The sequence below is a fragment of the Schistocerca cancellata genome, chromosome 2 (genome assembly GCF_023864275.1).
Source record: "Schistocerca cancellata isolate TAMUIC-IGC-003103 chromosome 2, iqSchCanc2.1, whole genome shotgun sequence".
NCBI classification, from domain to species: domain Eukaryota; kingdom Metazoa; phylum Arthropoda; class Insecta; order Orthoptera; family Acrididae; genus Schistocerca; species Schistocerca cancellata.
Genome location: NC_064627.1, coordinates 83,770,070 through 83,784,703, shown reverse-complemented (window position 1 = coordinate 83,784,703; position 14,634 = coordinate 83,770,070). Strand labels below are relative to the sequence as shown.

Genomic DNA, 14,634 nt, shown 5'->3' with positions numbered 1-14,634 from the left:
TCCCCAAAAAAGGCTTCAAATGACTGACGTCATTGCACTGTCACTAATAAACTGTAGAACGCGGTCGGCGGAGCGCGTGTCATCTGCTAAAATCGACGATAGATCAGGCGATAGCTGTAGACGGGAGCGTAACGGATTAAAATAGGGGCATTCAATTAAAAGGTGTCTTACCGTCCACAGCTGAGAGCAGTGGGGACAGAGTGGGGGAGGATCGCCGCTTAAAAGATGTCGATGGCTAAAACGACAATGCCCTATCCGGAGTCTAGCTAAAATTACCTCCTCCCGACGACGCGTTCGGGAGGAAGAGGTCCAAGCGCAAGGAAGGGCTTTCACTTCCCGCAATTTATTACAGGGAAGTGCCGACCAATGGGCATGCCATAATTGAGCAACATGGCGACATAAATCGTTCCGAAGATCGGTGAAGGGAAGCGACTGAATAGCTGGCCGAGGAAGAGAGACTGCGGCCTTGGCCGCTATATCGGCCGCCTCATTCCCACAGATACCAGCGTGTCCCGGGAGCCAGAGGAACGCCACCGAGACGCCCCTCAGGTGAAGCAAGCGCAGACAGTCCTGAATCCGGTGGACCAGAGGGTGCACAGGGTAAAGAGCTTGGAGACTGAGGAGAGAGCTGAGAGAATCTGAGCAGATAACGTACTGTATCCGCTGATGGCGGCGGATGTAGTGGACAGCCTGGAGAACAGCGTAAAGCTCCGCAGTATAAACCGAACACTGGTCGGGAAGCCGAAAGCGATTTGGGGTGTCGCCAACAATATAGGCACTCCCTACACCTAACGATGTTTTCGAGCCGTCGGTGTAAATAAATGTGGCGTCCGTCATTTCTGCACATAGAGCAGCAAATGCCCGACGATAACCAAGTGTAGGGGTACCATCCTTGGGAAACTGACAAAGGTCACGGAGCAGGCAGATCCGGGGACGGAGCCAAGGCGGAGCTGTACCCCAAGTTGTCAAGAAGGTTTTAGGAAAGCGGAAGGAAAGAGAATGGAGCAGTTGACGGAAGCGGACTCCCGGGGGTAGTAGGGAGGAGGGGCGGCCTGCATACCCTACATCAAAGGAGGCGTCGAAAAAAAGGGCGTGGGCTGGATTAGCAGGCATGGAAGACAGACGGCTAGCATAACGACTCAGGAGGACTGCTCGCCGATTGGACAGCGGAGGTTCAGCAGTCTCAGCATAAAGGCTTTCCACAGGGCTAGTGTAGAAAGCTCCAGACATTAAACGTAATCCACGGTGGTGGATAGAGTCGAGACGCCGAAGAATAGACGGCCGAGCAGAGGAGTAGACTATGCTTCCATAATCCAATTTCGAGCGCACTAAGGCGCGATAGAGGCGGAGAAGGACCACTCGGTCTGCTCCCCAGGAGGTACCATTTAGGACACGGAGGGTGTTAAGTGATCGCAGACAGCGAGCCGAAAGATAGGAAACGTGGGAGGACCAGCATTGTTTTCTGTCAAACATAAGACCCAAGAATTTAGCGACATCTGAAAACGGAAGGTTGACAGGACCTAGATGTAAGGAGGGCGGAAGAAACTCCTTACGTCGCCAAAAATTGACACAAACGGTCTTACTGGGTGAAAAACGGAAGCCAGTTTCGATGCTCCACGAGTGGAGGCGATCGAGACATCCTTGAAGACGTCGTTCAAGAAGGCTGGTCCGTTGAGAGCTGTAGTAGATCGCAAAATCGTCCACAAAGAGGGAGCCCGAGACATCAGGAGGGAGACAATTCATAATTGGATTTATGGCGATGGCAAACAGTACAACACTCAGCACGGATCCCTGGGGTACCCCGTTTTCTTGGGAGAAAGTACGGGAGAGAGTAGTGTTCACCCGCACCCGAAAAGTGCGCTCTGCCATAAATTCGCGAAGAAAAAGGGGCAACCGGCCTCGAAAGCCCCAAGAGAACAGTGTGCGGAGGATGCCTGTCCTCCAACAGGTATCGTATGCTCTCTCCAGATCAAAAAATATTGCTACCGTTTGGCGTTGCCGGAGAAAATTGTTCATGATATAAGTGGAGAGAGCGACAAGATGGTCAACTGCAGAACGATGCTTCCGAAATCCGCATTGGGCTGGTGTTAAAAGACTGCGGGATTCCAGCCACCAAGCTAAACGGTAATTCACCATACGCTCCAAAACCTTACAGACACTACTCGTGAGAGAAATGGGGCGATAGCTAGAGGGGAGATGTTTGTCCTTTCCAGGTTTCGGAACGGGAACGACAATAGCTTCCCGCCACCGTCTGGGAAAGGTGCTGCCGGTCCAAATTCGATTATAAAGGCGAAGGAGGTAACGCAGACTATGGGTGGATAAATGCAGCAACATTTGGACATGGATACCATCCGGTCCTGGGGCGGAGGAGCGAGAAGATGAGAGGGCATGTTGGAGTTCCCGCATGGAGAAAACAGTATTGTAGCTTTCGTGATTTTGGGAGGAGAAAGCAAGAGGTCGCACTTCCGCTGCACGTTTCTTCGGGAGAAACGCTGGCGGGTAATTTGAAGAGCTCGAAATCTCAGCAAAGTGCTGACCCAACGAGTTAGAAATTGCGACGGGGTCCACTAAGGTATCATGCGCGACAGTGAGCCCAGAAACCGGGGAGAAACTAGGCGCGCCTGAGAACCGTCGAAGCCGACTCCAAACTTCCGAGGAGGGAGTGAAGGTGTTAAATGAGCTAATAAAGAATTTCCAGCTTGCCTTCTTGCTATCGCGGATGACGCGACGGCATCGCGCACGGAGCTGCTTATAGCGGATACAGTTGGCCAAAGTAGGATGGTGACGGAAAATGCGAAGAGCACGTCGCCGCTCACGTATTGCGTCACGGCATGCCTCGTTCCACCAAGGAACTGGGGGGCGCCGGGGCAATTCGGAGGTGCGTGGTATTGAACGTTCCGCAGCTGTAAGGATAACGTCGGTAATGTGTGTGACCTCATCGTCGACGCTGGGAAAGCGACGGTCATCGAATGTCGCGAGAGACGAAAAAAGTGTCCAATCGGCTTGGGCAAACTTCCAGCGTCGCGGGCGCATATATGGCAGTTGAGGCTGCAGTCTGAGGACACATGGAAAGTGGTCACTCGAGTGTGTATCATCAAGGGCGAACCATTCGAAGCGCCGAGCTAGCGGAACAGTACCGACCGCAAGGTCCAAATGAGATAAGGTTGTCGTGGAGGCAGACAAAAATGTGGGGACCCCAGTGTTGAGGCAAACTAGATCCGCTTGGTGGAAGACGTCTAGCAATACGGAGCCACGTGGACAAGGGTGTGGAGATCCCCAAAGCGGGTGGTGGGCATTGAAGTCCACAACCAGCAAATAGGGGGGTGGAAGCTGACCAAGAAGATGAAGGAGATCAGCTCGTGCCATTGGTGTGGACGATGGAATGTATACAGTACAAAGAGAGAACGTGTATCCGGAAAGTGAAAGACGGACGGCGACAGCTTGGAAGGAAGTGTTTAAGGGGATTGGGTGATAATGGAGAGTATCACGGAGAAGAATCATGAGTCCTCCATGGGCTGGAGAGCCTTCAACAGAGGGGAGATCATATCGGACAGACTGAAAATGAGGGAGAACAAAGCGGTCATGGGGACGCAGCTTTGTTTCCTGAAGACAGAAGATGACCGGCGAGTAGGAGCGTAAGAGGACCGACAATTCATCCCGATTGGCTCGAATGCCGCGGATATTCCAGTGGATAATGGACATGGGGTGAAAAGAGAATGGAGGAATGTGACCAAAGTTGCTGTCAACTCAAAGACTGCTCGGAGCTAGCAACCGACAGCATGGAATGGCATTCAGCCGAAGGCAGAAGATCCTGATCCATAAGTTGGTCAGGAGCAGTCCCTGCCACCAGCGATCGGCCGGTTGACCAGCCACCAGCAGTGCGCCTCGGCGACACAGAAGATGGCCGAGGGCGATTTCCGCCAGGTGGTGCTGTAGAGGGGGCACGCCTTGGCGGAGAAGGAGAGGAACTGGGTTTCTTTGTAGCCTTCTTGGAAGAATGTTGTTTAGAGGAAGGAGGAACCGATGGCTGTGAAGCTGCGGTCCGTAAAAACTCTTCACGAGTATGCTCTTTTTTCGAAGACTTGGCGTCCGACTTTTGGGCTCGAGATGTAGCAGAACCCGACGAAGGGTGAGCCATAGAGTGGGCAGGCGAAAGTGGTGAGGTTGAACGAGCGATCTTTGCGCTGGCCGATCTGACGACCGTGGTACTAAAGGTGAGGTCGCAAGTCTGCGTGGCCGCCTCCTTTGTTGGCCGAGGAGAAGCAAGGACAGTGCTGTATTTTCCTGTCTGAGGCACGGTGGGCTTGCGACTGGCGAATAATTTTCGAGCAGCAAAGGTCGACACCTTTTCCTTCACCCTTATTTCCTGGATGAGCTTCTCATCCTTAAAAACGGGGCAATCTCGAGAGGAAGCAGCGTGGTCACCCATACAGTTGATGCAGCGAGGGGATGGAGGTGGACAAGCACCCTCATGGGCATCCGTGCCACACGTAACACATTTGGCTGGATTGGAACAGGACTGGCTGGTGTGATTGAACCGCTGACATCGATAGCAACGCGTAGGGTTTGGGACGTAAGGGCGAACGGAAATTATCTCATAGCCTGCTTTGATTTTCGATGGGAGTTGAACTGTGTCAAATGTCAAGAAGACAGTACGGGTTGGAATGATGTTCATGTCAACCCGTTTCATTACTCTATGAACTGCCGTTACGCCCTGGTCAGACAGATAGTGCTGAATTTCTTCGTCGGACAATGCATCGAGGGAGCGTGTATAAACGACTCCACGCGAGGAATTCAAGGTACGGTGCGGTTCCACCCGGACAGGGAAGGTGTGGAGCAGAGAAGTACGCAGCAATTTTTGTGACTGGAGGGCACTGTGTGTTTCTAACAACAGGGTGCCATTCCGTAATCTGGAACAAGACTTTACAGGACCTGCTATTGCGTCGACTCCTTTCTGAATAATGAAAGGGTTGACCGTGGAGAAGTCGTGACCTTCATCAGACCGAGAAACAACAAGGAACTGTGGCAACGATGGAAGAATCGTCTGTGGCTGAGACTCAGTATACTTACGTTTGTGAGCGGACTTAGTGGAAGGTGAGGAAACCATTGCGGAAGAATCCCCCATGATTACCGGCGTCTCCGATGGCGCGCTCCTCCCTTGTGGGGGCCCTCTCTGAGGGCACTCCCGCCTTAGGTGATTGTTCACACCTCAGGTCACACCTCCCGACAAACGGACGGAGGGACCAATCGGCATTTTCGGAAGGTATCAGCTCGGGTAATCACCCCTCCCTGGGCCTGGCCGTTACCAGGGGGTACGTACGTGTCCTACCTGTCTACCCGGGGCGGGGAATTACGCGTTACCCCGTCACCGGCTACGCACGAAGGGCGTGGGTCGGCCTTCAGACACGCACAGGGAGGAAGAAAAAGAAAGGGAAGGGAAGGAAGAGAAGTCTCAAACGCCGCAGCGGAGAAAAGAGAAAGAGAAGAGGTAAGGAAAAGAGAAGGACAAAGGAAGGAAAAAGACAGAGAAGGACAAAGGAAGGAAGAAGACATAAAAGCAAGGAAGGCAAGAAATGCAGTACATTTACGAGCGTCCGTCTCCGGACGTAGGCACAAACCATACTCCCAGATGGGGAGAGAGAGAAGGAAAGAGCCAGAGGTGAGGGGAGGAGGGGCGAAGATAAGGATGGGGAAGGATGCGGAATGGGAAGGTATGCAGCCCGGAAAGGAAGGAAGGCCACATTAGCTCGGGGTCCCGTGCTCGCTACGCACGTATCCACAAAAGAGTTGTGGACCCCCTGGGGGGTCCGCTTCTTCCTCTGTAATGCGTTTTGTTTCCTGGCCTGCTTTATTGAATGAAGGAATAAGGTTAGTACGAGTGCTTGAAAGAAATCATGGTTTGAAAGAGTACCTATTACCTACGATACGTTGTATTTAATTATCATAGGTGGAGTTTAAAATAGTTTAATGTCTGGAACAAAATTTCTACATACAGACAAACGCAAACAGTTACCATCATTTTCATTACTGATGTTTACTCTTAACCGAGACTTATTAATTTTCATAACAGAAAAAAATCTCTCGCAAACGTATGTCGAGCCAAACATTATCTTCGTGGCTTCACGATGGAGACGAGGAAACTCTTGCTGTGGAAAGTTGTGATCAAAATCTATTAGACGTCTTGCCAAAAGGAACTTGTCTCTCATATGAGAATTACGCTGTAGAATCTACAGTGTAGATCTGTTAATTCCATTTGCAAACTGGGAGGAATATCATCTACAGAAACAGCAAATTGTCTCGAGAACTATTCAAAACCTTGGGATAATTATGATATATCCCCAAATCGCTTGAGAATTTCCTCTTTTATTGCACTAACTACGGGAACATATTGAAATTTATTATATAGGCGTTCAATATTAAACTTCCGCTGATCAGCGAGAATACTGTCATTTCGAATTTTCACGTTTTTAAACAAAGAAAAAATGATTCTCCCATTCCTTTTTAAAAGATAGCAATTCCTTTTTGAAAGATAGCAAATCTCCACTTCTTCGTTTCCTTGATTCACTCTGCATTTTCCGGTTCTTGAAATACAACGTTCACTACGTAGTGGTCGCTTCGCTTCAAAGTGCACAGCTTAGCCTGGTACTACACTGCCGCACCCTGCCGGCTGTCGCCACAGTCCCATTCTACGATTGCACGCGAGCAGCACACGTGCAGCGCTGTGTGCACATGAGCCGCGTGCAACGTTTGCCCGCCCCTGGTGTAAATAAATGTGGCTTCCTTCATTTGTGCACATAGAGCAGCAAATGCCCGACAAACAAGTGAAGGGGTACCATCCTTGGGAAATTGACAAAGGTCACAGAGCAGGCAGGTCCGGGGACGGAGCCAAGGCGGTGCTGTACCCCAAGTTGTCAAGAAGGTTTTAGGAAAGCGGAAGGAAAGAGAATGGAGCAGTTGACCGAAGCGGTCTCCCGGTGGTAGTAGGGAGGAAGGGCGGCCTGTATACCCTAAATCCAAGGAGGCGTCGAAAAAAATGTCATGGGCCTGATTAGCAGGCATGGAAGACGGATGGCTAGCATAACGACTCAGAAGGACTGCTCGCCGATTGGACAGCGGAGGTTCAGCAGTCTCAGCATAAAGGCTTTCCACAGGGCTAGTGTAAAATGCTCCAGACACTAAACGTAATCCACGGTGGTGGATAGAGTCGAGACGCCGAAGAATAGACGGCCGAGCAGAGGAGTAGACTATGCTTCCATAATCCAATTTCGAGCGCACTAAGGCGCGATAGAGGCGGAGAAGGACCACTCGGTCCGCTCCCCAGAGGTACCATTCAGGGCACGTAGGGTGTTGAGGGATCGCAGACAGCGAGCCGAAAGATAGGAAACGTGGGAGGACCAGCACTGTTTTCTGTCAAACATAAGAATTTAGCGACGTCCGAAAACGGAAGGTTGACAGGTCCTAGATGTAAGGAGGATGGAAGAAACTCCTTACGACGCCAAAAATTACCACAAACGGTCTTACTGCGAGAAAAGTGGAGGCGATCGAGACATCCTTGAAGACGTCGTTCAAGAAGGCTGGTCCATTGAGAGCTGTAGTAGGTTGCAAAATCGTCCACAAAGAGGGAGCCTGAGACATCGGGAAGGACAGTCCATAATTGGATTTATGGCAATAGCAAACAGTACAACACTCAGCACGGAGCCCTGGGGTACTCCGTTTTCTTGGGAGAAAGTACGGGAGAGAGTAGTGTTCACCCGCACTCTAAATGTGCGCTCTGCCATAAATTCGCGAAGAACAACGGGCAGCCGACCTCGAAAGCCCCAAGAGAACAGTGTGCGGAGGATGCCTGTCCTCCAACAGGTATCGTATGCTCTCTCCAGATCAAAAAATATTGCAGCTGTTTGGCGTTTCTGGAGAAAATTGTTCATGATGTAAGTGGAGAGAGCAACAAGATTGTCAACTGCAGAGCGATGCTTTCGGAATCCGCATTGGGCAGGTGTTTAAAGACTGTGGGACTCCAGCCTCCAAGCTAAACGGCAATTCACCATACGCTCCAAAACCTTACTTACGCTACTCGTGAGAGAAATGGGGCGATAGCTAGAGGGGAGATGTTTGTCCTTTCCAGGTTTCGGTACAGGAACGACGATAGCTTCCCGCCATCGTCTGGGAAAAGTACTGTCGGTCCAAATTCGATTATGAAGGCGAAGGAGGTAACGCAGACTATGGGTTGACAAATGCAGCAACATTTGGATGTGGATACCATCTGGTCCTGGGGCGGAGGAGCGAGAAGAAGAGAGTGCATGTTGGAGTTCCCGCATCGAGAAGACAGTATTATAGCTTTCGCGATTTTGAGAGGAGAAAGCAAGAGGTTGCACTTCCGCTGCACGTTTCTTCGGGAGAAACGCTGGCGGGTAATTTGAAGAGCTCGAAATCTCAGCAAAGTGCTGACCCAACGAGTTAGAAATTGCGACGGGGTCCACTAACGTATCATGCGCGACAGTGAGCCCAGAGACCTGGAAGAAACTAGGCGCGCGCCAGAAAACCGTCGAATCCGACTCCAAACTGCCGAGGAGGGAGTGAAGGTGTTAAATGAGCTAGTAAAGAAGTTCCAGCTTGCCTTCTTGCTATCGCGGATGACACGACGGCATCGCGCACGGAACTGCTTATAGCGGATACAGTTGGCCAAAGTAGGATGCTGGCGGAAAACGCGAAGAGCACGTCGCCGCTCACGTAATGTGTCACGGCATGCCTCGTTCCACCAAGGAGCTGGGGGGCGCCGTGGCAATTCGGAGGTGCGTGGTATTGAACGTTCCGCAGCTGTAAGAATAACGTCTGTAATATGTGTGACCTCATCGTCGACGCTAGGAAAGTGACTGTCATCGAATGTCGCTAGAGACGAAAAAAGTGTCCAATCGGCTTGGCCAAACTTCCAGCGTCCTGGGCGCATATATGGCAGTTGAGGCTGCAGTCTAAGGACACATGGAAAGTGGTCACTCTAATATGTATCAGCAAGGGCGAACCATTCGAAGCGCCGAGCTAGCGGAACAGTACCGACCGCAAGGTCCAAATGAGATAAATTTGTCGTGGAGGCAGACAAAAATGTGGGGACCCCAGTGTTGAGGCAAACTAGATCCGCTTGGTGGAAGACGTCTAGCAATAGAGAGCCACGCGGAGAAGGATGTGGAGATCGCCAAAGCGGGTGGTGGGCATTGAAGTCCCCAACCAGCAAATAGGGGGGTGGAAGCTAACCAAGAAGATGAAGGAGATCAGCTCGTGCCACTGGTGTGGACGATGGAATGTATACAGTACAAAGAGAAAAGGTGTATACAGTACAAAGAGAAAAGGTGTATCCAGAAAGGGAAAGACGGACAGCGACAGCTTGGAAGGAAGTGTTTAAGGGGATTGTGTGATAATGGAGAGTATCATGGGGAAGAATCGTAAGTCCTCCATGTGCTGGAGTGCCTTCAACAGAGGGGAGATCAAATCGGACGGACAGAAAATGGGGGAGAACAAAGCGGTCGTGGGGACGCAGCTTTGTTTCCTGAATACATAAGATGACCGGCGAGTAGGATCGTAAGAGGATCGGCAATTCATCCCGTTTGGCTCGAATGCCGCGGATATTCCAGTGGATAATGGACATAGGGTGAACAGAAAATGGAGGAATGTGACCAAGATTGCCGTAACTCAACGACTGCTCAGAGCTTGCGACCGACAGCATGGAAGGCAGAAGATCCTGATCCATAGGTTGTTCAGGAGCAGCTCCTGCCAACAGCGATCGGCCGCCAGCAGTGCGCCTCGGCGACACAGAAGACGGCTGAGGGCGGTTACCGCCAGGTGCTGCTGTAGATGAGACACGCCTTGGCGGAGAAGGAGAGGAACTGGGTTTCTTATTAGCCTTCTTGGAAATATGATGTTTAGATGAAGGAGGAACCGATGGTTGCGAAGTTGGGGTACGTAAAAAATCTTCACGAGTATGCTCTTTTTTCGAAGTCTTGGTGTCTGACTTTTGGGCTCGAGATTTAGCAGAACCCAATGAAGGGTGAGCCATAGAGTGAGCAGGCGAAAGTGGGGAGGTTGAATGGGCGATCTTTGCGCTGGCCGATCTGACAGCCGTGGCACTAAAGGTGAGATCACAAGTCCGTCGCCGCCTCCTTTATTGGCCGAGGAGAGGCAAGGACAGTGCTGTATTTTCCTGTCTGAGGCACAGTGGGCTTTCGACTGGAGAATAATTTTCGAGCAGCAAAGGCAGACACCTTTTCCTTCACTCTGACTTCCTGAATGAGCTTTTCGTCTTTAAAAATGGGGCACTCTCGAGAGGAAGCAGCGTGGGCACCCATACAGTTGATGTAACGAGGGGATGGAGGTGGACAAGCACCCTCATGGGCATCCTTGCCACACGTAACACATTTGGCTGGACTGGAACAGGACTGGCGGAAATTATCTCATAGCTTGCTTTGATTTTCGATGGGAGTTGAATTTTGTCAAATGTCAAGAAGACAGTACGGGCTGGAATGATGTTCGTGTCAACCCTTTTCATGACTCTATGAACAGCCGTTACGCCCTGGTCAGACAGGTAGTGTTGAATTTTCTCGTTGGACAATCCGTCGAGGGAGCGTATATAAACGACCCCACGTGATGAATTTAAAGTGCGGTGCGCTTCCACCCGGACAGGGAAGGTGTGTAGCAGTGAAGAACGCAGGAATTTTTTTTTGTCTGGAGGGCACTGATTGTTTCTAACAACAAGGTGCCATTTCGTAATCTGGAACAAGACTTTACAGGATCTGCAATTGCGTCGACACCTTTCTGAGTAATGAAAGGGTTGACTGTGGAGAAGTCGTGACCTTCGTCAGACCAAGAAACAACAAGGAACTGTGGCAATGATGGAAGGACTGTCTGTGGCTGAGACTCATTGAACTTACGCTTGTGAGCAGACATGGTAGAAGAAGAGGAAACAATTGCGAAAGTATCCCCCATGATTACCGGCGTCTCCGATGGCGCGCTCCTTCCATGTGGGGGCCCTCTCTAAGGGCACTACCGCCTGAGGTGATTGTTCACACCTCCCGAGAAACGGATGGAGGGACCAATCGGCGCCTATATAAGGTAAGTGTCTGGCGCAGTTGTTAGATCTGTAACTGCTGCTTCAACGACAGGTTATCAAGATTTAAGTGAGTCTGAACGTGGTGATGTAGTCCACGCACCAGCGACGGGACACAGCGTCTCTGAGGTAGTGATGAAGTGGGGATTTTCCCATAAGCATTTCACGAGTGTACCGCAAATATCAGAAATCTGATAAAACATCAAATCTCTGACATTGCTGCGGCCAGGAAAAGATCCTGCAAAAATGGGACCAATAACTGAAGAGAATCGTTCAGCATGACAAATGTAACCCTTTCGCAGATTGCTGCAGGTTTCAATGCTGGGCCATCAACGGTGTGCGAAACATACAAAAGAACATCATTCATATGGGCTTCTGCAGGCTGAAGTCCACTGACTTACCCTAGACTGCATGACACAAAGCTTTATGCCTGACTTAGGCCCGTTACCACCAACATTGAAGTGTTGATGACTTGAAACGTATTGCCTGGTCAGATGAGTCGTTCCAAATTGTAGTGAGCGGATGGATGTGTACAGGTATGAAGACAACCTCACGAATCCATGGACCCTGCGTGTTAGCAGGGTACTGTTCAACCTGGGGGAGGCTCTGTAATGATGTGGGGCGTGTGCAGAGCATATGAGACCCCCTGATACGTCTAGAAACGACTCTGACAGATGGCACGTACGTAAGCATTCTGTCTGATCACCTGCATCCATTCATGTCCATTGTGCATTCCGAGAGACTTTGCCAATTCCTGCAGGACAATGTGGCACCCCACACATCCAGAATTGCTACAGAGTGGCCACTAAACTCTCCAGACATGAACATTATTGAGCATATCTGGGATGCCTTGCAACGTGCTGTTCAGAAGAGATCTCCACCCCCACCCACCCATCCACTCCCAGTACTCTTACCGATTTATGAACATACCTGCGGGATTCAGGGTGTCGACCCCATACTGCCCCCCCCCCTCTCTCTCTCTCTCTCTCTCTCTCTCTCTCTCTCTCTCTCTCTCTCTCTCTCTCTCTCTCTCTCTCTCTCTCTCTCTCTCTCTCTCTCTCTCTCTCTCTCTCTCTCTCTCTCTCTCTCTCTCTCTCTCTGTGTGTGTGTGTGTGTGTGTGTGTGTGTGTGTGTGTGTGTGTGTGTGTGTGTGTGTGTGTGTGTGTGTGCAGTTAACAATATGCCATACTTATCAGAAGACTAACAAAGCTCACTACCTCCCACCACCATACTTTGAAGTCATTTCTGAAGTCATATTTCACTTGGTGTCATGTTCTCTACATAGCTGAGAAAGCAAACAAACAAAAAGAAATCCTATATTTTGGAATTAATTTCATGACGATGGCCAGGTGGTAGAAGAGATCTAATAGAGAAAAATACGCATTAAGTAACTCTCATTTTGAAAGAATTACAGACTTACTGGCTGGTGGCCTCGTGTTAGAGCCTCGTTGTGCCCGTGCTGCAGCAGGACTAATAGAGCCACCATTTGTTGTTGGAGCTGATTCTGTCGTCTTTGCTGCCTCACTCTCCTCAGGATGATGCTGTTGCTGCCGCTGTTTCTGACCCAGCATGACAGCCATCTGCTGCTGCTGACTCAGCATGGCAGCCATCTGACGCTGCTGCTGACCCATCATGGTAGCCCTCTGTTGCTGCTGCTGCTGCTGTACCTGGCCCAGCAATGCAGCCCTCTGTTGCTGTTGCTGCACCTGGCCCAGCAATGCAGCCCTCTGTTGCTGTTGCTGCAGAAGCAGCTGCTGCTGCTGCTGCACCTGGCCCAGCATGGAAGCCCTCTGTTGCTGTTGCAGCAGAAGCAGCTGCTGCTGCTGCTGCACCTGGCCCAGCATGGCAGCCCTCTGTTGCTGTTGCAGCTGCATCTGCACCTGGCCCAGCATGGCAGCCCTCTGTTGCTGTTGCTGCTGACCCAGCATGGCAGCCCTCTGTTGCTGTTGCTGCTGACCCAGCATGGCAGCTATCTGCTGTTGCTGCTGCTGCTGACCCAGCACAGCAGCTATCCTTTGAGTTTGTTGTTGTTGGTAATGGTGATGCAGAACAGCCATATGCTGTTGACTCTGGATGGTAGTGATTAGTCGCTGCTGCTGCTGCTGCTGCAGTCCTGGTGTGGTGGATGTCTGTAACTGCGTTAGTGGTGGTATTAACTGGGGACCGAGCAATGGGTAACATGAAGCACCATTTAATGCATGATGCTGGATAGGCCTCACCATGTTGTTACCAGCCACCGGGGCATAGGGCAGGGTATAGCAGAATTCTTGTTTTTGCTGGCCAAGCATACTTCTGCTAGCTTCAGGATGGTAACTCGCTGTCACAGGTTGACTCAAACGTGCAGGAGCTGCATCATGACGTACCTGTTGCTGATTTCGCTGCTGAGCTGGTACTGGCGTCCGTGCAGATGGTAACAGCCCACCTCTTGTGCCTGACCCCTCGGGTGTAGCGTTGTTTACTGAAGGCTGCTCCACAGCTGAAGCTGGCACAGGCTCCAGTGGTCCGAACTCTGTCATCAGAATATCCTGACGGTTATAAACAGGGAGGCCATCTTGACAGTAGCTCGAACAGCACGTTGTGCAGGGTTGTGAGTACCAATAGGGCATCGGCGTCTCGAGTGGGCCTACAACAAACTCAGCCTCGTCGACCATGTGTAGCGAGCTGAACTCTGTGGTGGACAGCGGTACGCCAGCTCCAGGTCGTGAGAGGCAGTTGGACTCGTGCAGGGGACATGTGCCAGCCCTGGAACATATCACCATCACGTCTTGCACTGAGCTTCCTTCTGCTGAAACTCCGAACAGTATTTAAGTCAGTCAATGTTGTAAAGTACAAAAAGTAATTGTTGATAGATAATACAATCCGCTATAAATACTTTCAAATATGCTGTATTTCAATATCATAACTGGTTTCACGCTGTCATGAATTTACTGCCCTCCAGGAGGCGTGTGACGTTTCCTACTGCACTGTTCTCATCTTCAGCATGTTATTCAATACTGCACTGCACAATTACATTTTGGGTATTCAGTTAACTTTTTTTGTTTCGATAGTAGAAACATGCTAATAAACCTGCATTCATTTATACACAAGGTGACACAGTTGTCTACACCTACGCATGTTCCTGTTGGTGAGCGCTTTGCCTTGTTATGGTCCTTTAACTTTTCCAAGACCATGTATAAGCTTTTTCACTACAAACAGCTCTGACATTATAATGAGTGGTGTTCTCCGCAGTTGATGCAAGTGGGAGAGGCGCACATGGAGTATCTGTGTGCAGTGGACGTCCGCAGTCTCGGCATGTAGCGCTGGAAGTGCAGCGGAAAGACATGTGCCCTAAATTCCAGCACTAAAAGCACTACATAGGGGGAGGGACGTGTGGTTTAACGTCACAGTGGTAAACCATCACCTTCACCTTTCCAAGCAATGAATCGCCCTCAAGGACAAGATGAAGGCACTGCTAGCAACACAGTTGTCTTTGGATCCCCGTAAATGCGGTGAATGAAATGAACACCCCGCCGTTCTAAATTAACTCTGCGCTCGTAGTCAGA

The 14,634-nt window shown here is 50.6% G+C and overlaps 1 protein-coding gene across 1 annotated transcript in view; it reads right to left on the bottom strand.

The window, feature by feature from the left end:
- The window catches only part of LOC126151074 (putative uncharacterized protein DDB_G0271606), an 89,663-nt gene that overhangs the window by 19,923 nt on the left and 55,106 nt on the right, over window positions 1-14,634 (bottom strand). Inside the window, exon 2 of the mRNA XM_049915918.1 lies at window positions 12,505-13,834. Coding sequence (XP_049771875.1) covers window positions 12,505-13,834 — 1,330 coding nt within the window. The remainder of the gene's footprint in view (window positions 1-12,504; window positions 13,835-14,634) is intronic.